Source organism: Armigeres subalbatus, chromosome 2, assembly GCF_024139115.2.
Source record: "Armigeres subalbatus isolate Guangzhou_Male chromosome 2, GZ_Asu_2, whole genome shotgun sequence".
Classification (NCBI taxonomy): domain Eukaryota; kingdom Metazoa; phylum Arthropoda; class Insecta; order Diptera; family Culicidae; genus Armigeres; species Armigeres subalbatus.
The window spans coordinates 58951118-58978597 of NC_085140.1; the positions used below are offsets into that span (position 1 = coordinate 58951118).

The 27480-nt window shown below is 40.0% G+C and overlaps 1 protein-coding gene across 2 annotated transcripts in view; it reads right to left on the minus strand.

Moving 5' to 3' along the window:
• The window catches only part of LOC134208694 (transcriptional coactivator yorkie), a 123363-nt gene that overhangs the window by 5190 nt on the left and 90693 nt on the right, over positions 1–27480 (minus strand). The window contains exons 3-6 of one of the 2 annotated variants that reach the window (XM_062684497.1): positions 8304–8510; positions 6878–6978; positions 6659–6809; positions 6529–6593 (exon numbers count right to left, since the gene is read on the minus strand). In XM_062684497.1, coding sequence (XP_062540481.1) covers positions 6529–6593; positions 6659–6809; positions 6878–6978; positions 8304–8510 — 524 coding nt within the window. The remainder of the gene's footprint in view (positions 1–6528; positions 6594–6658; positions 6810–6877; positions 6979–8303; positions 8511–27480) is intronic. The other variant, XM_062684499.1, reaches the window with a different exon arrangement.

The following is a 27480-nucleotide window of genomic DNA, read 5'->3' on the forward strand; positions in this document are numbered from 1 at the left end:
TTGGATTGGATTTGGACTGAATTTGAATTGGATTTGGATTTGGATTGGATTTGAATTGGATTTTAATTGGATTTGGATAGGATTTGGATTGGATTTGGATTGGATTTGGATTGGATTTGGATAGGATTTGGATTTGGATTAGGACAAGATTTGGATTGGATTTAGATAAAATTAGATTAGATTTGTATTGGATTTGAATAATATTTTGATTGGCATTTGATTCGATTTAGATCGGACTTGGACTGAATTTGGGGTGGATTTGGATTGGATTTGGATTGGATTGGATTTGGATTGGATTGGATTTGGATTGGATTGGATTTGGATTGGATTAGATTTGGATTGGATTTGGATTGGATTTGGAATGGATTTGGATTGGATTTGAATTTGGAATGGATTTAGATTTGGATTGGATTTGGATTGGATTTGAATTGGATTTGGGTTGGATTGGATTTGGATTGGATTTGGAATGAATTTGGATTGGATTTGGAATGGATTTGGATTGGATTTGGAATAGATTTGGATTGGATTTAAATTGGATTTGAATTGGATTTGGATTGAATTTGAACTGGATTTGGATTGGATTGGATTTGGATTGGATTTGGATTTGATTTGGATTGGATTTGGAATGGATTTGGATTGGATTGGATTGGATTTGGATTGGATTTGGATTGGATTTTGATTGGATTGGATTGGATTTGGACTGAATTTGGATTGGATTTGGATTGTATTTTGAATGGATTTAGAATGGATTTTGATTGGATTTGGAATGGATTTGGATTGGATTTGGAATGGATTTGGATTGGATTGGATTTGAATTGGATTTGGGTTGGATTGGATTTGGATTGGATTTGGATTGGATTTGAATTTGGAATGGATTTAGATTTGGATTGGATTTGGATTGGATTTGGATTGGATTTGGATTGGATTTGAATTGGATTTGGATTGAATTTCAACTGGATTTGGATTGGATTGGATTTGGATTGGATTTGGATTGGATTTGGATTTGATTTGGATTGGATTTGGAATGGATTCGGATTGGATTGGATTTGATTTGGATTGGATTTAGATTGGATTGGATTGGATTTGGATTGGATTTGGATTGGATTTGGATTGTATTTGGAATGGATTTGGAATGGATTTGGATTGGTTTTGGAATGGATTTGGATTGGATTTGGAATTGATTTGGATTGGATTTGGATTGGATTGGATTTGAATTGGATTTGGGTTGGATTGGATTTGGATTGGATTTGGAATTGATTTGGATTGGATTTGGAATTGATTTGGATTGGATGGAATTTGAAATGGATTTAGATTTGGATTGGATTTGGATTGGATTTAAATTTGATTTGGATTGAATTTGAACTGGATTTGGATTGGATTGGATTTGGATTGGATTTGGATTGGATTTGGATTTGATTTGGATTGGATTTGGAATGGATTCGGATTGGATTGGATTGGATTTGGATTGGATTTGGATTGGATTTTGATTGGATTGGATTGGATTTGGACTGAATTTGGATTGGATTGGATTTGGATTGGATTGGATTTGGACTGAATTTGGATTGGATTTGAATTGGATATGGATTGGATTTGGATTGGATTGGATTTGGAATGAATTTGGATTGGATTGGATTTGGATTGGATTTGGATTGGATTTGAATTGGATATGGATTGGATTTGAATTTGGATTTGGATTTGGATTGTATTTGGAATGGATTTAGAATGGATTTGGATTGGATTGGATTGGATTTGGATTGGATTGGATTTGAATTTGGATTTGGATTTGGATGGATTTGGGTTGGTTTTGGATTGGATTTGGATAGGACATGGAATGGATTTGGATAGGATTTGGATTGGATTTGGATTGGCTTGGACTGTATTTGGATTGGATTGGATTTGAATTGGATTTGGATTTCGATTTAGATGGATTTGGATAGGATTTGGAATGGATTTGGATTGGATTTGGATAGGATTTGGATTTGGATTTGAATTTGGAATGGATTTAGATTTGGATTGGATTTGGATTGGATTTGGATTGGATTTGGATTTGATTTGAATTGGATTTGAATTGAATTTAAATTGGATTTGAGTTGGATTTGGATTGAATTTGAATTGGATTTGGATTGAATTTGGATTGGATTGGATTTGTATTGGATTTGTAATGGATTTGGATTGGATTTTGATTGGATTTGAATTGGATTTGGACTGAATTTGAATTGGATTTGGATTGGATTTGGAATAGATTTGGATTGGATTGGATTTGGATTGGATTTGGATTGGATTCGGATTGGATTCGGATTGGATTTGGATTGGATTTGGATTGGATTTGGATTGGATTTGGATTGGATTTGGACTGAATTTGGACTGAATTTGAATTGGATGTGGATTGGCTTTGGGTTGGATTTGGATTGGATTTGGATTGGATTTGGATTGGATTTGGATTGGATTTGGACTCAATTTGGACTGAATTTGAATTGGATGTGGATTGGCTTTGGGTTGGATTTGAATTGGATATGGATTGGATTTGGATTGGATTGGATTGGATTTGGAATGAATTTGGATTGGATTGGATTTGGATTGGATTTGGATTGGATTTGGATTGGATTTGGATTGGATTTGAATTGGATATGGATTGGATTTGAATTTGGATTTGGATTTGGATTGTATTTGGAATGGATTTAGAATGGATTTGGATTGGATTGGATTGGATTTGGATTGGATTTGGATTGGATTGGATTGGATTTGAATTTGGATTTGGATTTGGATGGATTTGGGTTGGTTTTGGATTGGATTTGGATAGGACATGGAATGGATTTGGATAGGATTTGAATTGGATTTGGATTGGCTTGGACTGTATTTGGATTGGATTGGATTTGAATTGGATTTGGATTTCGATTTAGATGGATTTGGATAGGATTTGGAATGGATTTGGATTGGATTTGGATAGGATTTGGATTTGGATTTGAATTTGGAATGGTTTAGATTTGGATTGGATTTTGATTGGTTGGATTGGTTTGGTTTGATTTGAATTGGTTTGGATTGAATTGGATTGGATTGGTTTGTATTGGTTGTAATGGTTTGGATTGGATTTTGATTGGTTTGAATTGGTTTGGACTGGTTTGAATTGGTTTGGATTGGTTTGGATTGGATTTGGATTGGATTGGTTTGGATTGGATTTGGATTGGATTTGGATTGGATTTGGATTGGATTCGGATTGGATTCGGATTGGATTTGGATTGGATTTGGATTGGATTTGGATTGGATTTGGATTGGATTTGGATTGGATTTGGATTGGATTTGGACTGAATTTGGACTGAATTTGAATTGGATGTGGATTGGCTTTGGGTTGGATTTGGATTGGATTTGGATTATATTTGGATTGGATTTGGATTGGATTTAGATTTGATTTGGATTGCATTAGATTGGATTTGGATTTGGATTGGATTTGGATTGGATTTGGATTGGATTTGGATTGGATTTGGATTGGATTGGATTGGATTTGGATTTGGATTGGATTTGGATTGGATTTGGACTGGATTTGGATTGGATTGGATTTAACTTGGTTTCGGTTTGGATTTGACTTTAATTGGATTTGGATTGGATTTTGATTTTGATTTAATTTGGATTCGATTTGGATTGTATTTTCATTGGTTTTGGATTAGATTTGGATTGGATTAGATTTTGATTGTATTTGGATTAGATTTGGATTGGATTTGGATTGGATTTGGATTGGATTTGGATTGAATTTGGATTGGATATGGATTGGATTTGGATTGGATTTGGATTGGATTTGGATTGGATTTGGATTGGATTTGGATTGGATTTGGATTGGATTTGGATTGGATTTGGATTGGATTGGATTGGATTTGGTTGGTTTGGATTGGTTTGGATTGGATTGGTTTGGATTGGTTTGGATTGGTTTGGATTGGTTTGGATTGGTTTGGATTGGTTTGGATTGGTTTGGATTGGTTTGGATTGGTTTGGATTGGTTTGGATTGGTTTGGATTGGTTTGGATTGGTTTGGGTGGTTGGATTGGATTTGGATTGGATTTGGATTGGATTTGGATTGGATTTGGATTGGATTTGGATTGGATTTGGATTGGATTTGGATTGGATTTGGATTGGATTTGGATTGGATTTGGATTGGATTTGGATTCGGATTGGATTTGAATTGGATTTGGATTTGGATTGGATTGGATTTGGATTGGATATGGATTGGATTTGGATTGTGTTTGAATTGGATTCGGATTGGATTTGGATTGAGTTTGGATTGGATTGAGATTCAATTTGGATTGGATTTGGATTGAAGTTGTTTTGGATTTGGATTTGGATTGGATTTGGATTGTATTTGGATCGGATTTGGATTAAACTTGGGTTGGATTTGGATTGGATTTTGATTTAATTTGGATTCGATTTGGATTGGATGTGGATTGGATTTGGATTAGTTTTGGATAAGATTTGAATTGGATTTGAATATGATTTTGATTGGCTTTTGACTCGACTTAGATCAGATTTGGATTGGATTTTGATTGGATTTGAATTGTATTTAGATTGGATTTGAATTGGATTTGGGTTGGATTTGGATTGGATTTGGATTGGATTTGGATCTGATTTGGATTGAATTCGGGTTGTAGTTGGATTGGATTTTGGTTGAATTCGGATTCGATTTGGATTGGATTTGGATAAGATTTTGATTGGCTTTTGATTCGATTTAGATCGGATTTGGATTGGATTTAGATTGGATTTGAATTGGATTTGGATTGGGTTTGAATTGTTTTTGTTTTGGATTCGGAATGGATTGGGATTGTATGTGGATTGGATTTGGATTGTATCTGGATAGGATTTGGGTTGGACCCCCACAGTTTGGGATACCATAGTTCAGTGAAACAGACGTCACACTTCCAACAAAATCGTCACAGAAAAATTATATATCAAAACAAAAAGCAAACACTTTGATCAACGTCGCTTATAAAATGCTCTACCAAATGTTCTGCCATTGACTAGCACCATTTGCAAACGAGTTTCAGTAACAGACGGAATTCATTGGTCAACGCTCCAACACGGACCAGGTTCGCCTTACGGCAGATATTGCAGAAGTGCCGCGAATACAACGTTGACCTGAAAGCCGCAAATGATTCAATAGATCGATACCACGGATTTCCGATACATGGATTTCTGGATAAACTGGTACGGTAGGTCAAGGTGCTGACCGATTCTCATGACCTCGGGCGTTTTTTTTTAATTAGTAGGGCTTTCTTTTGACCTAAGTACCGCTCCGCTGCCATTCATTTGTTGAGAATACTATTGGAACATTCTAATTCATTTAAAACATTTATGAGTTTAAGCCTTGAATTCTACAATAGAAGAGAAAGGTAATACGCACATCAAAATACGCTCAGTAGTTACATTCTGCACAGTTCACAGATATCAAATGATTCATGTGATAATTCTTGTCGTGCCGTATAGTGATATTCAAGAACTAGCGATTTCGCTTGTCTGAAGTTCAGCTCGTAAGGCATATACAACAACAAAATGTTTTCGTCTTCAATTAAAAATATTCTCAACAGACCCTAAATCACCTGTCAAGATATGTTAGATCTATTAACCTACTTTTGAATGGAGGCAAGGTCATTCAAATTGTTCTTGAGTTCAGGACGTAAGATCTACAGTCATGTAGAAGCGTGCTGCGTGTTTCAAACCAAGCTCAGGTCATTCTGCTCAGTTCAAAGCCATCAGATGATTTATGTGGAAAAAATTGGCTTGCCCCCAAGTAATATTCTAGAATTCGCGAATCGTTCTGAAGTGTAGGTCGTATGGCCTATGCGGTAACGGTATCCAAAAAGTTCATGGCATCTATCAAAACTCTTCCCAACAAATTCTTAGATGTCTGTGAAGATATTTTATACAAATATTGCTGTATTCCAACACAACGAAGGTCCTCCAAAACGATCTTGAGATCAGGTCGTTAGATCTACAACCATATAGCAGATCATCTGTACATATATACACAAAGGAGCCGTAAGCACTAATGGAGGGAGGGGGTCTGTCGTTTTCTTACGCACCACCATAAAAAATCATTTGTATGAAAAAAATCTTACATGGGGGGTGGGGGGATCGAAAAATCCAGAAAAATTGCTTACGTAATATGTGTACGACCCCAAAGTTAGCAGTCATTCGATAATGGAAAGATAATAGAGGTAATAAACTATTACTATTACTATTATTTATTACCTCTATTGGAAAGATCGATAGGTCATAATTTTTGTTTGTTTACTTAATTAATAGGAAAAATGTAATCATGTAAAAAACCGAAAAATCATTCTAAAGAACCGATTTATTTTCTAGATAAATTGTGTTCGTAAAACAAAATGTTATATATCTTTTTATCGACCTTCTTAGACCTCTCTAGCCCTTTTTATTTACCCTGACGAAAAAAGCAATAAGAAACTTGACAACAAAAGTTGATCCTACCTCTCCACATAATTGAGTAATTTAAAAAATACAAGACTCTTTTTCATCAGTACTCACCATAAACTCATCGGGCGTTTCTAAATTATCTCCAAATGCAATTGTGTCCATCGAGTTATCTGCCACTGAAATTACGCAACAGTTGTAAAAAAACCAAATAAGAATCCACGCATAATGCTTGTACACTCACTGCTAAGTCCGTCCATGCTGTCGTCTATGCTGGAAAGGAAATCGGGCGTGTGGGGCATCGACTGGGACGTTGACGATTCGCTCAGTCCACTGTCACCGGACTCCTGGCGCGAGTGATCCGTCAGCCCGGACAGGAACGGGTCTTCCCCTATCTGTGGACATTGGTATTTTTTTCGGGTTATTAAATCGATCTCGCGAGTTACAAGATGTTTGTACTTACATGTGACCTAATTTCCTGTTGCCGCCTCCGGAGGCGTTCCCGCTCTAGCTGCAGGTTGTACAGTCTGACCGATTGCTCTTGTGCTGCCCAATCCTGGTTGGCTGTTGGGAGTAAGACAAAGGGAAATGTTAGTGCTGTTGCTTGGAGCTGGTTTTTATTCTGGCTTTGGAGAGTCTTTTGTTCTTGTCCAGTACAATTCTGAAATGGTCAGCAGGTTTTGAGGACCATGCAATAGGATGGTAGTACAGTATGCGCCAAAAACGTGTTTCGTGAATAAATAACAATTGCTGAAATTCCGCTCGAATTTCCGAACGGGAAATTCATTCGAATTTCCGAACGGGAAATTCATTCGAATTTCCGAACGGGAAATTCATTCGAATTTCCGAACGGGAAATTCATTCGAATTTCCGAACGGGAAATTCATTCGAAATTCCTTTTATTTTTCTAGCGGGAAATTTCTTAGAATTTCCGAACGGGAAATTCCTTAGAATTTTCGATGGGAAATTTCTTCCAAATTCCAGTGGGAAGTTCCTTGGAATTCTCGTTTTCGAATCGATTTCTTTTGAATTTCTGAAGAGAAATTCTTTTCGGAACTATTTTGAATTCACATTGGAATTTATCTTTAACTGCTTCTGAAAGTTAAGCAGGGGTATTTTGCAAAAACTGCACTGTAACTACTCGTTTGTGATCATTTGAAAAATCATGATGCAGCTTATTGAAACGGTTGAGTGTATGGATACCGTTTGCTCATCAATTTGATAAAAGAACAAGCTTCAGCTCTTTTGAACAAATCCTTTCACATAGAAGTATGAGGAAATCTCTTCTATGTTACTCTCACGGTAGTTTCTTTGACGCATACTGTTGATAAATACTTAGATAGATATATGTAGTTAGGTAGGTCAAGTGTCATCGGTGCTGTGATAGAATGGAGAAAGAAAATTGACAAGCGTTCCCCTTGCTCATCAGGCGTGGATGCATGTTCGTAGTATATGGTAGGAAGCCTTAGAAAGGTAATGTTTGAGCTGCAATTTGTTTTTGAGATATGACAGAAATAAGACATGCGACAGGTAAAGGTTACGAAAGGAAAAGACCCATAGTCATTGGTTAGTGACATATCCCGAGGATCAGAGAGTGGTGTTAGATGGAGGCAAGGGAATCAGCACAACAGAATAGTATTTCGTAATGCTTTCCGAATGGTAACTTTCAGACTCTGAAGTCTATGCCCTCGACACGAAGTTGATTCGAATGATGTGGTGTTGAAGGTGCGTGTGCTTCTCCGGATGGGTTTTTTACGCTCTATCTACTAGGCTCTAGCTACTCTACTGCAGGCAGTCTGGACGAAACGCCAGGAAGGGACAGATGACACCGATCCAGCGGACGGTCTGGGTGGTCAACAATACAGAAAACAGAAATTCGGAACACCTACACAATCGGGGGTCCCTCCAGGTGGTCGTCCGCGTCGCGTGGTTGATGTAGTACCGTTCGCCCTTAGCCGTTATGCCTTCCTCCCAACCATCCGGCAGGGGACCGAGATTGACATTACTGTTGCTGTTCAGCATCGATACGTTGGACGTTGGGGGCGGCGCCGGCGCCGGTAGATCGTTCGACATTTCGATCGAATCTGAAAATACCACTGAAAAAGACAGTAGAAAATAAGATTCCTTGCTTTGTAGGCTGGTTAGTTTGATTCGGGGAAAAAAGGGAGTAGGATTTTGTTGGTTTGAGAACTGTAGGGAAACACATCGAGGGGAGCTTGTGCTGATGAAATGATGGTGCCACCGTGGTTAATCAAAAGATTTTTACATAAGGTTTATCGAAATGCGGTTTTATACATGCCAACAAATGAATAACAGCTTGTGCAAATCTATCAATCACTGTACTTTTTGGAACCTGGAGGTCAGACTAATTTTTCTCTGTTTTTTACTTCTTGGAACAGACGGGAAATGGCAGTAATAACGCCTCGATGGATTTTTGAGGTTTATATATCAATCGACTCGGAAACTCTCCACCAATTTGCAAATTTTACTGAAACTATTGAAAATTTTAATTCTTTCCAAACCCAGTAAAAAAATCACAATCAATCGATCCCGTTCACGTATCTCCAACACGGACATCAGTTTGATGTAAGTTACCGTCATTTTGGTACACAGCTTCATTTTCTATCTCTCCATAAAAAGACCCGTGTTTCGGGCACGCGCGTCGAAGCGTCGGTGGGCGTGTGGTGTGAACACATGCCTCCCAATCATGACGTCCATGATTAGAAATCGGGTTACACTTTTAGGGATGAAACCGGCGCGCGCATCATTTTCGTTCGGAGAGCGGACACGACGCTCCATCGCATCGGTAGCGGTGAGCTAGCATCGGTGGCGATCGGAGGGCGAAGAGCGGACCATGGCGTCGGGTAGCGATCCCAGCGACAAACGCTGCCGCAGCGATGACGTTGGTAGCGTCGTCAATGGTGGAGCTGCGATGGTTGCTCAATTCTCAAACAAATGCTTCCAGTAATTTCTTAAAAAATCCCTTCCGAAACTCTAGAAAGAAATTCTTGGAATTCCTTTGAAACTTCGCTTATAAATTTCTTCAGAAATTCTTTTAGGAATCCTTCGGAAATTACTTCAAGAGCTCTTTTGAAAATGTCATCTCTAATTTCATTTATTAAGTGAAGTGAGATGTTCGAAGTGAATAATGAAAATTGAGAAGTTAGAAATGAGATGTTTGAAGTGAGCACAGAGTAGTGAGAAGTGAGATGTTTGAAGTGAGTACTGAGTAATGAGATATGTGCAGTAACAAGTGTGAAGTAAGTAGTGTGAATTGGAAATGATTAGTGACAAGTTAATGTTGAGAAGTATAATGTGTTAGTTGTGAAGTGAGAAGTTGGAAGTGAGTAGTGAGGAAAACACCACTTTATTGTAACTTTGACAGATATGTATTTCGACCTCAACAGTAAGGCCGTCTTCAGTGTCTCGTATTATTTATTCAGACTAAGGCCGAAGTGGCCTGTGCGGTATATAAGAGTCTTCTCCATTCGGCTCGGTCCATGGCTACACGTCGCCAACCACGCAGTCTACGGAGGATCCGCAAGTCATCTTCCACCTGATTGATCCACCTTGCTCGCTGCGCACCTCGCCTTCTTGTGCCTGTCGGATCGTTGTCGAGAACCATTTTCACTGGGTTATTGTTCGACATTCTTGCTACGTGCCCGGCCCACCGCAGTATTCCGATTTTCGCGGTGTGAACGATGGATGGTTCTCCCAACAGCTGATGCAACTCGTGGTTCATTCGCCTCATCCACGAACCGTCCGCCATCTGCACCCCACCATAGATGGTACGCAGCACTTTCCTTTCGAAAACTCCGAGTGCGCGTTGGTCCTCCATGAGCATCGTCCAGGTCTCGTGTCCGTAGAGGACTACCGGTCTAATGAGCGTTTTGTAGATTGTCAGTTTGGTACGGCGGCGAACTCTATTCGATCGGAGCTTCTTGCGGAGTCCAAAGTACGTACGATTTCCAGCCAGTATACGTCTCCGAATTTCTCTGCTGGTATCATTTTCGGCAGTCACCAGTGAGCCCAAGTACACAAATTCTTCTACCACCTCGATTTCGTCACCACCGATGCCAACTCGCGGTGGGTGGCTCACATTGTCTTCTCTTGAACCTCTTCCTATCATGTACTTCGTCTTCAACGTGTTGATGACTAGTCCGATCCGCTTGGCTTCCCTCTCAGTCTGATGTAGGCTTCCTCCATCTTCTTAAAGTTACGTTCCATAATATCTATGTCGTCGGCGAAGCCAAATTGATAATTATTGCCACCATAATTGTACCACTCGTGTTAATCCCTGCTCTTCGTATTACCCCTTCAAAAGCGATGTTGAATAGCAGACACGAAAGACCATCACCTTGCCATAACCCTCTGCGGGTTTCGAAGGGACTCGAGAATGCCCCTGAAACTCGAACTACGCACATCACCCGATCCTTCGTCGCTTTGATCAACCGTGTCAGTTTATCCGGAAATCCGTTTTCGTGCATTAGCTGCCATAGCTGGTCCCGATCGATTGTATCATATGCGGCTTTGAAGTCGATGAATAGATGATGTGTGGGCACGTTGTATTCGCGGCATTTCTGCAGTACTTGGCGAATGGCGAACACCTGGTCCGTGGTGGAGCGTTCGCCCATAAAACCCGCCTGGTACTGCCCCACGAACTCTCTTGCAATTGGTGCTAGTCGACGGCATAAAATTTGGGAGAGTACCTTGTAGGCAGCGTTCAGCAATGTGATTGCACGGTAGTTTCTACAATCCAGCTTATCGCCCTTTTTGTAGATGGGACACACGACACCTTCCATCCACTCCTGCGGCAAAACTTCCGCCTCCCAAATCTTGGTAATGACCCAGTGCAGCGCTCTAGCAAGTGCCTCACCACCGTGTTTAAATAGCTCTCCTGGTAGTTGGTCAACCCCAGGAGCTTTGTTGTTCTTCAGCCGGCCAATCAACTCCTGGATTTCCTGGAGATCCGGAGCCGGTAGAAATATGTCCTGCGCGCGTTCCCCCAGGTCCACCACGATACCGCCATCTTCGTCTGCCACATAGCCATTCAGGTGCTCTTTGTAGTGCTGCCGCCACCTTTGGATCACCTGTTACCAACAACTGGTAAACAATGTGATCTTTGATATCATGATATTTGAAATTATAATTATTTAGATTAACTTAATAACTTTACTTTAAACAATATACTCTAAAACAAAAAAACGATCGATTAAAACAAAACTGTCCTTTTAAATTAAAACGATTCGCATCCCATCCACTCCTATCTCTTCCACGATTATTCGTAAGTGTTGCCTGTATGGATGCACGCTTAAAATCAATAACACAGAGATGTGTTTGCTTCACACAAAACGGACCTAATGCAGAACATCCCCTAGATGAGCGACAGTTACACAGGCACAAAAATGCCTCGTACGGTCGTGATAACGGTCCTTTTCAACATGTAAACGTTTGTACAGATTCCTTGTTTCATGAGGAACCAAATACTGTTGAAAATATTGAAATCCAAGCTTCAATAAAACCACACGAGCTATTTTTGTGGCTGTGTAACTGTCGCTCATCTAGGGGATGTTCTGCATTAGGTCCGTTTTGTGTGAAGCAAACATATCTCTGTGTTATTGATTTTAAGCGTGTGCAAGAGGGATGAGAAGAGAAACAATGATGACAGGATGAGAAAGCGAGGAAGGAGAGGATGGAGGACAAGAGGAGAGTGAAGGAGAAGATGGGAAGAAAAGATTGCGAAGGAATTAAAGCTGCGAGGAGAAGAGTGAATTCGTGCCGGGAATAGAGTTCGACAATCACCAGAACCACAAGTGAGGACAATTTTATGGGAGGTTCCGGCGAGTCCCGAGCTGGTGGTCCTAGAGCCGTACGTCATTGCCAGGCCACATGGCACGGATAGTAGTGGTGGACGTTTTGGAGGTGAGGGGCTTGTGAGGTCCGCGGGCTTCCCCGCTCACTAGTACCCAATATCCGATGAGCCACTACCCCGTGTTCGAGCCCGTGGAACGTCGGGACAAAGCTCCCGAATCCCCCCGAACGACACATCGTCAGCTGCAGCATACCTCCAATGACCAAGGTAACCAGATTCCCACTCTCTCTATCGACTGCATGTCCCCACCAAGATGGACGCCACTACCCAGTGCGACAGCCCCTTCATTCACAAGCCTGCCACCTTCAAGCCCTCCCCTAACCCCTAAATCCATGTACTATTAATTATATAACTATGTTCAAAAGTATTGATTCTGTGCCGTGTTTAATTTATTTATTTTGATAGACGGTCTTGGTCCACTTTGTTCATTTGTTCTTGGTAAGTGTTTTGTATGTCTTCCCGAGTACGCCGACCCTGTTGGAAAGAACCCCTGAGCTAGCCGCTTCTTACACACCTCACGCTTTTGTGTGTTATTAGCGTGGTACAGTTGCTCCGTCTCTTCACGGTCTCGATCTTCCTGCTGACGTTTTTTCCTCCGGAAAATCGAGTTTTGTCTGTTCCGCGTTTATATCGTGCCTCGTTCGCCCTCGTGCGGTGTTGCAGCAATCTCGCCCATGCTGCATTCTCCTCTTCTACTAACTGCTCACATTCGCCGTCATACCAGTCGTTTCTCTGATCCGGGGGCACCGTGCCTAGTGCAGCGGTTGCGGTGCTACCAATTGCGGATCGAATATCTCTCCAGCCATCTTCAAGAGACGCTGCGCCTAGCTGCTCTTCCGTTGGGAGTGCCACTTCCACCTGCTGCGCGTGTTCTTGGGCTAGTCTACCGTCTTGTAGCCGCCCAATGTTAAGCCGCGGCGTCCGACTTCGACGCGTGTTGTACACCGTCGAGAGTTTTGAGCGCAGGCATACTGTAACGAGGTAGTGGTCGGATTCAATATTCGCACTGCGGTAAGTACGGACGTTCGTGATGTCGGAGAAGAATTTACCGTCGATTAGAACGTGGTCGATTTGGTTTTCCGTTTCTTGGTTAGGTGATCTCGATGTGGCCTTGTGGATATTTTTGCGGGGAAAGAAGGTGCTTCGGACTACCATTCCGCGGGAGGCTGCGAAGCTTATGCATCGTTGGCCGTTGTCATTCGATACAGTGTGCAGACTATCCGGTCCGATGACCGGTCTATACATTTCCTCCATTCCTACTTGCGCGTTCATGTCACCGATGACGATTTTGACGTCCCGCAGTGGGCATCCATCGTATGTCTGCTCCAGCTGTGCGAGAACGCTTCTTTCTCGTCGTCGGGTCTCCCTTCGTGTGGGCAGTGCACGTTGATGATGCTATAGTTGAAGAAACGGCATTTAATCCTCAGCTTGCACATTCTTGCGTTGATTGGCTGCCACCCAATCACGCGTTGACGCATCTTACCCAGCACTATGAAGCCGGTTCCCAGCTCGTTGGTGGTGCCACAGCTTTGGTAGAAGGTAGCCGCCCGATGCCCGCTTTTCCACACTTTCTGTCCTGTCCAGCAAATCTCCTGCAGCTCCACGACGTCGAAGTTGCGGGGATGTTATTCATCGTAGATCATCCTGTCGCAACCTGCGAAACCTAGCGACTTGCAGTTCCATGTTCCAAGCTTCCAATCATGATCCTTTATTCGTCGCCTAGGTCTTTGCCGATCATATCGAGTCGCGTTATCTCTTATATTGTTCGTAATGATTGGTTTTCCAGGCGGCTTATTGGGCCTGCGCAAACCTCCTGTCTCGCCGGAGGGCCGTCGTGTCAGGATGTTTAGCGTCCCACCTAACACCATGACTTGGGCTTGTGCGCTTTGAGCGGCACACGGTCGCTTTGGCGGAGCCTACTTGCGGATACATGCAGCTTTTTATAGAGGTTTCACAGGGCCCATTGTCAAACCCCACCACATCCTAGACAGGCGCCACAACTCGCAGATGGCCTGGGGAGGGATCGTCAAGCCCGTGGATATAGTCCCTGCTGCCCACAGTGTCTCGTACTTGACTCAACTAGCGTCGTTCCACTAAAAGTTCAACATAATTTTCTTATCAGATAAAATTTAATTTCAGTGAATTGTTCGCTTTAGTGCAGCGGTTCTCAACCTGGGGTACATGTACCCCTGGGGGTACCTTTGCTGGCCCTAGGGGATACCTCGGACAAAAATGCGTAATGGCGGATGTATTACAATTCCAATCAAAACTCATTGATACAATTTTGATAAGTGTGTGTGTGTGTGTGTATTTGTGTGCACAAAAGCTATGAAAAACATTAAACAACTTTCCATATAGTAAACTTTAACCGATTTTCATTAATTTGCAACAAGTTGCATTGGACAGAGGGCAAGTCCTAGTTGATCACTATTGAATTTGGTAACGATCGACCGTTGCGTTTAGAAGTTATTAAGAAAATGGTTCATCGAACTATATTAGCTCCATAAAAGGTTGATGTCTTGGCTAAATGCAAGAAAGGCAGTATCACTACTCGGTGAATTAAGTTGGGTTTTTTCACTAATGCTCGGTTGCTTCGTTGCGAGAGGATTAGAAGCATCCTTCTACGCATCTCGGAAGCCTTCTTCCAAGCTGCTCGGAGGCTTCCTTTCAAGAGGCTCGGAAGCCTCCTCCTTTCAAGTGGATAGGTTGCCTCCTTTCAAGAGGCTCGTAAGCCTCCTTTTAAGAGGCTCGGGAGCCTCCTCTTAAGAGGCTCGGGAGCCTCCTCTTAAGAGGCTCGGAAGCCTCCTTTCAAAAGACGCGGTAGCCTTCTTTCAAGATCCTTTCAAGAGGTTCGGCAGCCACTTTTCAAGAGGCTCAGAAGCTTCCTTTCAAGAGGCTCGGAAGCCTATTTTCAAGAGAATCGGAAGCCTATTTTCAAGAGGCTCGGAAACCTCCTTTCAAGAGGCTCAAAAGCCTCGTTTCAAGAGGCTCGGAAGCCTTCTTTTCTAAAGGCTCAAAAGTCTCCTTTTTTGGAGGCTCAAAAGCCTCCTTTCAAAAGGCTCAAAAGCATCCTTTCACGAGGCTCAAAAGCCTCCTTTCAAGAGGAAGCGTTGAAAGAAGTTTCAAGAGGCTTGGAAGCGTCCTTTTAAGATGCAAAGGAAGACTCCTTTTAAGTGGCTCGAAAACCGCCATCAAGAGGCTCGGAAGCCTCTCTACAAGAGGCTCAAAAGCCTCTAAACAAGAGTCGCGGAAGCCTACTTTAAGGGATTCAAAAGCTGAAAGGAGCTTCCTTTCAAAGGACTCGGAATTATTCTTTCAAGAGGATTGGAAGCCTAATTTCGAGAGGGGGTACCTCAATTAATGCAAAAGTTTGAAGGGGTACCTCTCAAGAAAAAGGTTGAGAACCGCTGCTTTAGTGGGTTACGTGCCGCATGCCGCATGTGATAGATAATAAAAGCTATGCTAAGGTGAACATTTCAAAAAAGCTAAAAAAATCATTCATAGAACTACACGTATAGACATGGTGCTTCATACAAAGTGTGTGTCTAAGGGGAACAGGGTTCGCAATGGTTTATTATATCGTAAAGCAGTAAACGGATCTTTCCTAAATCAGCAATCATGTGTACAAACCTGTACAAGTGAAAAAAAAACACTTCCGTTTATAACAAACTACATCAAGCTACAAACTTTCTTCGGTTCACCCGAAAAGAGTCACGCGATAGTCTTGCATATGGATCAATTAATCCATTAATAGTAATATGCCACCATACATACAACCTACTCAACTTCCCCGATCAACAAAGGAAAATCATCAATGAAGTTGTAATTGAACCATTTCATTCATAATCTCGCGCTGCCGTGGTAGTGTGCTGGTGGTTTAGTCATTAGTCTATAATACTGTTACCCCCCCCCCCTCCTTCCTCTTCATCGCGTTTAACCACCTCTATACTAACGTTTCATGTTTCTGATTATTTTCTTCTGTCTCTCATGGTTGGCTGCGAGCGATGCACCGGGTAGCCGACCGATCGGACATCGGACATCATGATGAATAAATTTCACGTCTTACTACTCACTCTCTCCTGAACCAAAACACTTACAGTATCTCTCCTAGAAACCAATACCAGTGTGTCGCGAAAAAAAAGTAGATTAGAAACTGTTTTATAGCGACTATCTCCTTCGTGGTGTAGCATCACGCATCATGCTATCGCACTCTCGCTCGTTGATCCGCTATCATCGATCGACCTGTCATCGAGTTCCAACGTCACGATCATCACACCTTTTACAGTTTCACATGGTTTCACTGCGATCGATCCATGTTCGTTCAAATCACAACCGTCAGTGCGTGAGAGTGTGATCGTGGCTAATTTCCCCTTTTGAACAAGCAAACAATCTATTTCTAGCGATAGAGAACAGTTTGGTTGCCTATGGTCAACTTTTTCGGGCTAGCGAGTTGTAGGTAGAATAAATTAAATATTATTCCACAACTACAGCAAGCGGGCTTACGATCGCTACGCTCAATCGATCGCACCACGCACTTTGTTCTACCTGCACCAGTTTATTGCCTGGTTTCATTAGCGCCCTCTGCGAATGAAACACTATCGCTGCTGGTGCTCGCTCGGTCGACCGCACAAGTCGATGATCTTTTCAGTCCTATACTCGAAGCGAAATTTGTATGATTTCCTTCTGGGGAAGCGAGTTGATCCGCACCGTGAACCGCACACGAAGGGCGTGGTGCTGTTTGTTTTGATTGAGATGGGTCAGCGAAGTCTGTTTAGTTTAGCCCTAGGGACAGTTACATTATGTACATCGGAATGAGTATTGTTCAATAATCAAAATGTGCATATTTTGATATATGTATTTAAATTTTTAATTATTGCCTAATTTGATGCATTTATATCAAATTGATTCAAAAATACAAATCGTCGTTCAATATTTTGTATTTTGTGATAATTTCTTTAGTTTAATTTTGGCGTAGCTAATCAAACAAACTAGCTTTCAAATTAGTTTTCGATCGTTTTTTGTTTTCAAAATAAGGCCGTTACAAATATTTAATTAACTTTTTGTCCTACTGGTCTCCGAAAGGTCAAGGGGGGGGATAATAAAAAATAGATATTAAAGTGGAAAAAATCAAAAAACTCCTCGGATTTGTTAAAGAATGTTTTGAAAATCCTCAAAATTATCCAAATTTTATTTTGTTGCCCCCTGAAAATATTATTTTTTGGCAAAAAAAATCGGAGGGGGGGGGGAGACAAAATGGATTTTAAATATTTGTATCGGCCTAATATTGTAAAAAATAATCAACTTTTAGGTACCCTATGGCAGCATCTAGTAGAGGTGATCATCCGAAATCAAATCAATCCACTTTCAATACACCGTTTCCATTCAACTGAAAACTTCTGCGATTAACTATGACCAAGTCAGGTGTCCGAGATGCTAGATGAGTGGTCGGTGCTAGATTTAATTCTTGGAACTGGTCGAGCTGATTGTTTTATGATTGTGGCAAGCCTATTAGCGTCATCACACTCACATGTGTAGAGGCATTCAAAAGTGTAGGACACGATGCTTGGTAAGGCGGTGGCGACGACGCGGGAGGCGTTCCTCACTTGACATGGGCAACTGGGGAACACCATCGCCGTCAGCACAAGCACAAACCAGTGCAGTTATCTTCCGCCGTGTGGTCGTTGTTGTTATCATCGTTGCTGTATGCTTGCATATAACTGTTTGTGACCAGTGTGCCTGCCGGTCGCCGTGCCCGTTTGCGCATTGAGGCGCCATCCATGAATTACTGCCATTGCAAACTCTTTAAATTACCAAAAGTATCATATAGATAGTTTAGAAATATCGTAAGATAAGTATTCAATGGAGAAACTGGCTTTGCGTTACGCCGTTAACGGTTGTCGTCTCATTACGAAAGTGTCGTCAAAAGCCGGCGATTGACCATTTCTATGCTTGGCGCGGTTCGTTACGCTTTCGGCAGTGGTTGGCTGTTCAGGAAATGGGAAGTCCAAATGTGGGACAAGGTTGCGGATCGAATGTCATGAGGAGGTTACTGATTAGTGGTATTTTTGGTGGAGTAGCTGTGGAGTGTCGTTGGTTACGATCAATTCATCTAGCACTCTGTAATAATATACAGTGTCGATCCGATTTTGTCACTCCCAGATTTTATCACGTCCCGATTTTGTCATGTGTTTGACCCGTTTTTGTCACCCCCAAAATTTTTGAAAATTATAGTCATTCTTTTTATTTTTTGTAAATAATACAGCAAACAACATTGATTTTCATGAAATAACTTTCACCGCCTATGGTTTATTATAATTCATTTCTGAGTACCTGGCAACTATTTTAAGATCCTTTTCGACAAGATATAACGGGCACCGTTCACGAAGTTTCCCTTTCCAGTGCATAAACTGATTCATTTTTGTAAAATGAATTAAAAAAATTAAAACCTTTTTTTTTCGATTTTGTCACGATAACTCGTTTTGATGTTGTGAAATCGCCGAATATGATTACTTAATTTGATATCTTTTTGGTCGTTTTAACGGTTAAAATAATAAAATGTAAATGTAGCAGAAAAATCTTACTGTGACATCAAATCGAAAACTAATCCTGCTATCGATGAGAGCAAATCGAAAACTAAATTTGATATTGGTTCCGATAACAAAATAAGTACACAGTTTGATGTCAGATCATACAATTTAGAAATCTACAGCAAAATGAGATCAAAATATATAATCAATCATGATGATTCATATTTGGAAACAAATTATGATTTCAATTTGATGTCAAAATCAAAACGTGTTTTCTATATGCTCTCATTATGTTTTCAGACTTTGCTCGGGTATAGTTCCATTGACGAGCCGAGGCGATTGAAAGTGCATTCAAACGAGTTGGAACTCACGATTGCAATCCAAACAATGAACGTATGACGTCAAATTCGTATGGATTTGGATAGATTTGGGTTGAATTTGGATTATATTTGGATTGGATTTGGATTAGCTTTTTGCATTAGGTTTTTGGATCATATTTAGATTGGATGTGGATTGAATTTGGATTTGGATTGGTATTTGGATTTGGATTGGATTTGGATTGGATTTGGATTGCATTTGGATTGGATTTGGATTGGATTTGGATGGGGTTTGAACTGAATTTGAATTGGATTTGGGTTGCATTTGGGTGGGATTTGGATTGGATTTGGATTGGATTTGGATTTGGATTGTATTGGATTTGGATTGTATTGGATTTGGATTGGATTTGGATTGTATTTGGATTGTATTTGGATTGGATTGGATTTGGATTGGATTTGGATTGGATTTGGATTGGATTTGGATTGGATTTGGATTGGATTTGGATTGGATTTGGATTGGATTTGGATTGGATTTGGATTGGATTTGGATTGGATTGGATTGGATTGGGTTGGTTTGGATTGGTTTGGATTGGTTTAGATTGGTTTGGATTGGTTTGGATTGGTTTAGATTGGTTTGAATTGGTTTGGATTGGTTTGGATTGGTTTGGATCGGTTTGGATTGGTTTGGATTTGATTGGTTTGATTGGTTTGGATTGGTTTGGATTGGTTTGGATTGGTTTGGATTGGTTTGGATTGGATTTGGATCGGTTTGGATTGGTTTGGATTGGTTTGGATTGGTTTGGATTGGTTTGGATTGGTTTGGATTGGTTTGGATTGGTTTGGATTGGTTTGGATTGGTTTGGTTTGGATTGGTTTGGATTGGTTTGGTTGGTTTGGATTGGTTTGGATTGGATTCGGATTGGTTTGGATTGGTTTGGATTGGTTTGGATTGGTTTGGATTGGTTTGGATTGGTTTGGATTGGTTTGGATTGGTTTGGATTGGTTTGGATTGGTTTGGTTGGTTTGGATTGGTTTGGATTGGTTTGGATTGGTTTGGATCGGTTTGGATTGGTTTGGTTTGGATTGGTTTGGATTGGTTTGGATTGGTTTGGATTGGTTTGGATTGGTTTGGATTGGTTTGGATTGGTTTGGATTGGATTTGGTTGGTTTGGATTGGTTTGGATTGGTTTGATTGGTTTGAATTGGTTTGAATTGGTTTGGATCGGTTTTGGATTGGTTTGGATTGGTTTGGATTGGATTTGGATTGGATTTGGATTGGATTTGGATTGGATTTGGATTGGATTTGAATTGGATTTGGATTGGATTTGGATTGGTTTTGGATTGCAATTGGGTTGGAATTAGATTGGATTTAGAATAGCTTTGGATTGGATTTGAATTGGATTTGGAATGGATTTGGATTGGATTTGGATTGGATTTGGATTGGATTCGGATTGGATTTGGATTGGTTTTGGATTGCAATTGGGTTGGAATTTGATTGGATTTTGATTAGCTTTGGATTGGATTTGAATTGGATTTGGATTGGATTGGATTTGCATTGGATTGGATTTGAATTGGATTGGCATTGGGTTTGGATTGGTTTAGACTGGTTTGGATTGGTTTGGATCGTGTTTGGATTGGTTTGGATTGGTTTGGATTGGATTTGGATTGGATTTGGATTGGATTTGGATTGGATTTGGATTGGATTTGGATTGGATTTGGATTGGATTTGGATTGGATTTGGATTGGATTTGGATTGGATTTGGATTGGATTTGGATTGGATTTGGATTGGTTTTGGATTGCAATTGGGTTGGAATTTGATTGGATTTTGATTAGCTTTGGATTGGATTTGAATTGGATTTGGATTGGATTGGATTTGCATTGGATTTGCATTGGATTTGCATTGGATTTGCATTGGGTTTGGATTGGATTTAGACTGGATTTGGATTGGATTTGGATCGTATTTGGATTGGATTTGGATTGGATTTGGATTGGATTTGGATTGGATTTGGATTGGATTTGGATTGGATTTGGATTGGATTTGGATTGGATTTGGTTTTGATTGGGTTTGGATTTGGTTTGGATTGGATTTGGGTTGGGTTTGGATTTGATTTGGATTGGATTTGGATTGGTTTGGATTGGTTTGGATTGGTTTCGATTTGGATTGGTTTGAATTGGTTTAGATTGGTTTGGATTGGTTTTGGATTGCAATTGGGTTGGAATTTGATTGGATTTTGATTGGCTTTGGATTGGTTTGAATTGGTTTGGATTGGATTGGTTTGCATTGGTTTGCATTGGTTGCATTGGTTGCATTGGGTTTGGATTGGTTTAGACTGGATTTGGATTGGTTTGGATCGTATTTGGATTGGGTTGGATTGGTTTGGATTGGTTTGGATTGGTTTGGATTGGTTTGGATTGGTTTGGATTTGGTTTGGTTTGATTTGGATTGGTTTGGATTGGTTTGGATTGGTTTGGATTGGTTTGGATTGGTTTGGATTGGTTTGGATTAGATTTGGATTGGTTTGGATTGGTTTGGATTGGTTTGGATTGGTTTGGATTGGTTTGGATTGGTTTGGATTGGTTTGGATTGGTTTGGATTGGTTTGGATTGGTTTGGATTGGTTTGGATTTTGATTGGTTTGGATTGGTTTGGATTGGTTTGGATTGGTTTGGATTGGTTTGGATTGGTTTGGATTGGTTTGGATTGGTTTGGATTGGTTTGGATTGGTTTGGATTGGTTTGGATTGGTTTGGATTGGTTTGGATTGGTTTGGATTGGTTTGGATCGTATTTGGATTGGATTTGGATTGGTTTGGATTGGATTTGGATTGGTTTTGGATTGGGTTGGGTTGAATTTGATTGGATTTTGATTAGCTTTGGATTGGATTTGAATTGGATTTAGATTGGATTGGATTTGCATTGGATTTGCATTGGGTTTGGATTGGATTTAGACTGGATTTGGATTGGATTTGGATCGTATTTGGATTGGATTTGGATTGGATTTGGATTGGATTTGGATTGGATTTGGATTGGATGTGGATTTTGATTGGATTTGTATTGGATTTGGATTGGATTTGGATTGGATTTGGATTGGATTTGGATTGGATTTGGATTGGATTTCGATTTGGATTGGATTTGAATTGGATTTAGATTGGATTTGGATTGGTTTTGGATTGCAATTGGGTTGGAATTTGATTGGATTTTGATTAGCTTTGGATTGGATTTGAATTGGATTTGGATTGGATTGGATTTGCATTGGATTTGCATTGGATTTGCATTGGGTTTGGATTGGATTTAGACTGGATTTGGATCGTATTTGGATTGGATTTGGATTGGATTTGGATTGGATTTGGATTGGATTTGGATTGGGATTTGGATTGGATTTGGATTGGTTTGATTGGTTTGGATTGGTTTGGATTGGTTTGGATTGGTTTGGATTGGTTTGGATTGGTTTGGATTGGTTTGGATTGGATTTGGATTGGTTTGGATTGGTTTGGATTGGTTTGGATTGGTTTGGATTGGTTTGATTGGTTTGGATTGGTTTGGATTGGTTTGGATTGGTTTGGATTGGTTTGGATTGGTTTGGATTGGTTTGGATTTGATTGGTTGTGATTGGATTGGATTTGGATTGGATTTGGATTGGATTTGGATTGGATTTGGATTGGATTTGAATTGGATTTGGATTGGATTTGGATTGGATTTCGATTTGGATTGGATTTGAATTGGATTTGGATTAGATTTGGATTGGTTTTGGATTGCAATTGGGTTGGAATTTGATTGGATTTTGATTAGCTTTGGATTGGATTTGAATTGGATTTGGATTGGATTGGATTTGCATTGGATTTGCATTGGGTTTGGGTTGGATTGGATTTGAATTGGATTTAGACTGGATTTGGATTGGATTTGGATTGGATTTGGATTTGATTGGATTTGGATTGTATTTGGATTGTATTTGGATTGTATTTGGATTGGTTTGGATTTGGTTTGGATTTGGATTGGATTTGGATTGGATTGGATTTGGATTGGATTTGGATTGGATTTGGATTCGGATTGGATTTGAATTGGATTTGGATTGGATTTGGATTGAATGTGGATTGCATTTGGATTGGATTTTGATTTGGATTTGATTTGGTTTGTATTTGGATTTGGATTAGTTTTGGATTGAATTTGTATATGGATTTGGATTAGTTTTGGATTGAATTTGCTTTGGACTAATTTATTTTGGATTGTTCATGCATTCACATTTTATTCTGGGTGCCGTACACTAATTACGTAAGCAATTTTTCTGGGTTTTACAACCCCCCCTCCCGCCATGTAAGATCTTTCCCATACAAATCAATTTTTATTTATATGGAGCTTCACCACAAAAGTTCAATTAGTGGACGCAGTGGTTTCTCGCATCAACAAAAAAAATGGAGCGTAAGAAAATGGCTGAACCCCCGTCCCCCCATAAGTGCTTACGTAATTAGTGTACGACTCCTAAGGGGTAAAAGGTCGAAAGACAAAATGTCCTATCACAAAAGGTCGAATGACAAAAGATTGAGGGGACAAATCGTCGAAAAGAACAGAAGGTTGAAAGTACAATACTTCGGAAAGGGGAAAAGGCTGAACGGGACTTCTTTCTCCTTTACTTGTATTTTTCCACCTTTTTTTTGCATTTTTTTTTCTATTTTCTCCTTTATTTTTTTTTATTTGTTCTCCTTTTTTACTACTTCGTTGTTCCTTCTACCTTATGCATTCTTGCTTTTTTTCCTTCTTCCTATTTCTTTCTTTCTGCTTCCTTCTTCTTTCTTCTTACTTCCTACTTTTTTGTGCAATCCTCCTTTCTTTTTGGGTCTTCCTTCTGCCTTATTTTTATTTCTTCCTTTTCCTTCTTTTTCTTTCTGCTTTTTTCTTTTTTTCTTCTTTATTCCCTCTTACTACTTTCGTCTTTTTTCTTCTTAATTTTTTATTCTTTCCTTCTTCTCCTTCCTTCCATTTTACTTCTTCCTGCTTCCTTTTTCCTTCTTCCTCTTCCGTATTCATTTTTCTTTTTTCAGTTTTCGTTCTTCATTCTTTAATCCTCTTTCCTCTTTCTTCCTTTTTCCTACCTCCTTTCTCAGTTTTCGTTCTTCATTCTTTAATCCCTTTTCCTCTTTCTTCCTTTTTCCTATCTCCTTTCTCAGTTTTCGTTCTTCTTTCTTCTTTTTTCATTCTCTTCTATTCCTAATTCTTTTTTACTTTTCCTTCTTCTTTATTTTTTTCCTTTTAACCTTTTGTCTTTTTACCTCTCATCCTTTCGATATTTTGTCATAGATTTGTTTCTTCGACTCAACGTCTTTCCTCGTAATATCATTTGACGAAACGTCATTCACATCAAAAAACAGCAACCAGAGGAAAAACAATCGTAATTTCATGTTGCGGACCCTTTTTTGTTTGCGAGCATTGTTGCGTGATCAAAAGCAATTTCGTTGGCATATGAAGCCTGCCCACGTTAAATCTCGGACACCCATCTTCCAAAGCGAATTTCAAAAATGTTCACAAACCATGGTAAGACGCGCGGCTACAATGCAAGACCATGCTGAGGGTGGCTGGGTTCGATTCCCGGTGCCGGTCAAGGCAATTTTCGGATTGGAAATTATCTCGACTTCCCTGGGCATATAAGTACACACTTAAATTCAATTTCGCTGTTCGGTAAAAAAATTGACGAAATACTTCGGTAAACATGGGAAATTACAGATTTTTCGGTAAACATGGTTTATTTTACCGTAGTTTTGTAAATCATCACTGAACGATCTGTCATTTTTTACCGTATTTGGTAAATAAAATACAAATCGTACGGTAAACACAAATTATCGCCGTATTCGGTAAACAGACTACCGAACAAATTGTAAAACTACATTTGAATTACCGAAGTTCAGTAAACTGAAATGAACTGTCAAATGGGTAGCCATCAATAGTTTTTTTGAGGTTTGCCAACGGAGGATTACGTTTGTGATTTTCTCCGAAGTTTTCACGTGCCAGAACCCAGAAACCTCACATGAACCCGAAGGTTGACTATGGATTCAGGTAAGTAGCTAATGTAATACATATTTTTAATCGCCTGAGTTCTCACAAGACAATGTTTCAACTTCTGAATGAACACTTGTATGAAAGCATAAATTATTCATTACATTTATCTACAGGGGAATACGACGTCACTGCGCAGCATCCGATGCTACCGTTTGCGCCATATGCTACCGGTTCCAATAGTATCAGGCTTCCAACCCAATTGTTGACAAAAATGTAATTCATACACGCGTGCCTTTCCATTTCCAGAATTGAATTAAAAATAAAATGCTCAAAAAGAAATGAAACAACAAACTTTTTAATGAAAAAGAAATGGCAATTTCAAAAAATTGAGGTTATTATTAAAAACAAAATACCGAAGTGGTTCGGTACCTATACTACTCTAAGTACCGAACAGTACGGTAGTTTCAATTACTGAACTGTACGGTAATTTTTGACAGATAATCAAAAATTTCAAGTACCGAACGTTCGGTAGTTGTTTGCATTACCGAACAGATTACCGAACGTTCAGCAGTTGAAAGTTCGGTAAAAAATTACCGTATACTGTAAAAATTTCTAAGTGTGTATCATCGTGTTAGCCTCATGATATACGAATGCAAAAATGGTAACTTGGCTTAGAAACCTCGCAATTAATATATGTGGAAGTTCTTAATCGCTTCGCTTCATATGTTGCTTTCAGCTTGCTTTAGCTTTCATTCAAATCAATTGGACAGTTCCTAGGTGTCCAAAATTTAACGTGGACAAGCTTTAAAAATCCAATTTAAATATTTTTGTTAAATATCTTGGCTGTGCATATGCACAACACACGTTTCGAAATGGACAAATTGATATGAAATTTGCGAAAAAGAATCCACGTGTCTTGGAGGGACTCGAACCCTAAACCTCCTACTCTACTCCTACTCTCTCTACAATTTAAATGTTTTGTGAAAATAATGTTAGTATGATGGATTAGACTATATAGAGAGAAAATGGTAAATGATTCCGTTTACGAATTTCAAACTTAAGTAAAATTCTTAGAGCTGGTAATGTTTGGTTACGCTACATTTGAACGTTGATTTTTTAAGCTAATTGTTCTGTTTCCCTAAAACACTGAGGTCCCCCTCCCACCTCTTCCACGCTTTTTGTATACCTGATAAAAGTACTATGTGTGAGTCCTCTGCACTTCTCAAGCTTCGAACATCACTTTGTATGCGCTTCATTAATACATAGAAGCGCGCGTTTGAGTTGGTGATTTTTAGTAAAAATTCGCATAATTGAAAACGATCTGCGTTCTTTTTTTAATTAGTGTTGCTAAGTTTCAAAATAGTTAGGATATGTGGGATAATACAGTATCCCCCCGCTTATCCGGACCTCGCTAATCCGACGACTCGTTAGTCCGGATCTAGCTAATTCGGGATTTTCCGGAACACCCATTTAAACACATTATGCTGCCAGTTTTCAAATTTGTGCTGTAATTTTGTTTTGGTTCATTTGTATGGATTTGACAGTCTGATTAACGAGAGAAACCCCGATAGTCCGGCCATACATTTGTCGGATCAGCGAGGGTATACTGTAGTTGACTTACCATTTAAAAAATATAAATAGTTATAGTGAAGAATGAAAATTCAGTACCAATATTTTATTTGCGTAACTATTGAACGGAAGAAATGCACGAAGGATCATAATTTTGCGTAGTGGGACGTCCGTATACAAGAGTTTCTTCCTCTGCGTTAAAAGGACGACCTCTTAATAAAAAGTGTTTTGTTATCAATATCACGGCTTCTACCCGGAAAGTATACGCAAATTTATCACAGCAGGAGAATTAAATCGAATAGTACAAACTTATCGTCTAGACGTGTTTATATATTTATTTGCACGACTTTAGTTTATGTACACAACATAGTTCTTTGAATTATTTCGGTCTCATTCATGTGACGAACGTTGTCCTCCATCGAATGGATGAATGAATCCGATGCGTACGGCGGATCTCGCTTCAAGTTTACTTTTTGATAGTTCGATTGATTGAGTAAACAGGCGCCTTTCCGATAACGACGAATTTCATTGATGAATCGAGCTCGAAGCGTTCTACTGCGTTGTCGTATCGCAGTTAAAATTAGAGGCGCTTACGATTACTAATAATAAGAAAAAAAACTGTAGTAACTTTGACCAGCACACACAAATGGGACGCGATATCGAGCTGGCCCAAGTTTTGAGTAAACAAAGACTCCGCATGGAGTTGATCGAAGGGGCATGGGACAGCAACATGGGAGCGGGAGTACTGTTTACGTCGTCGTTCCGGTTGCGGTCGTCATCATCGGTCTTATCGC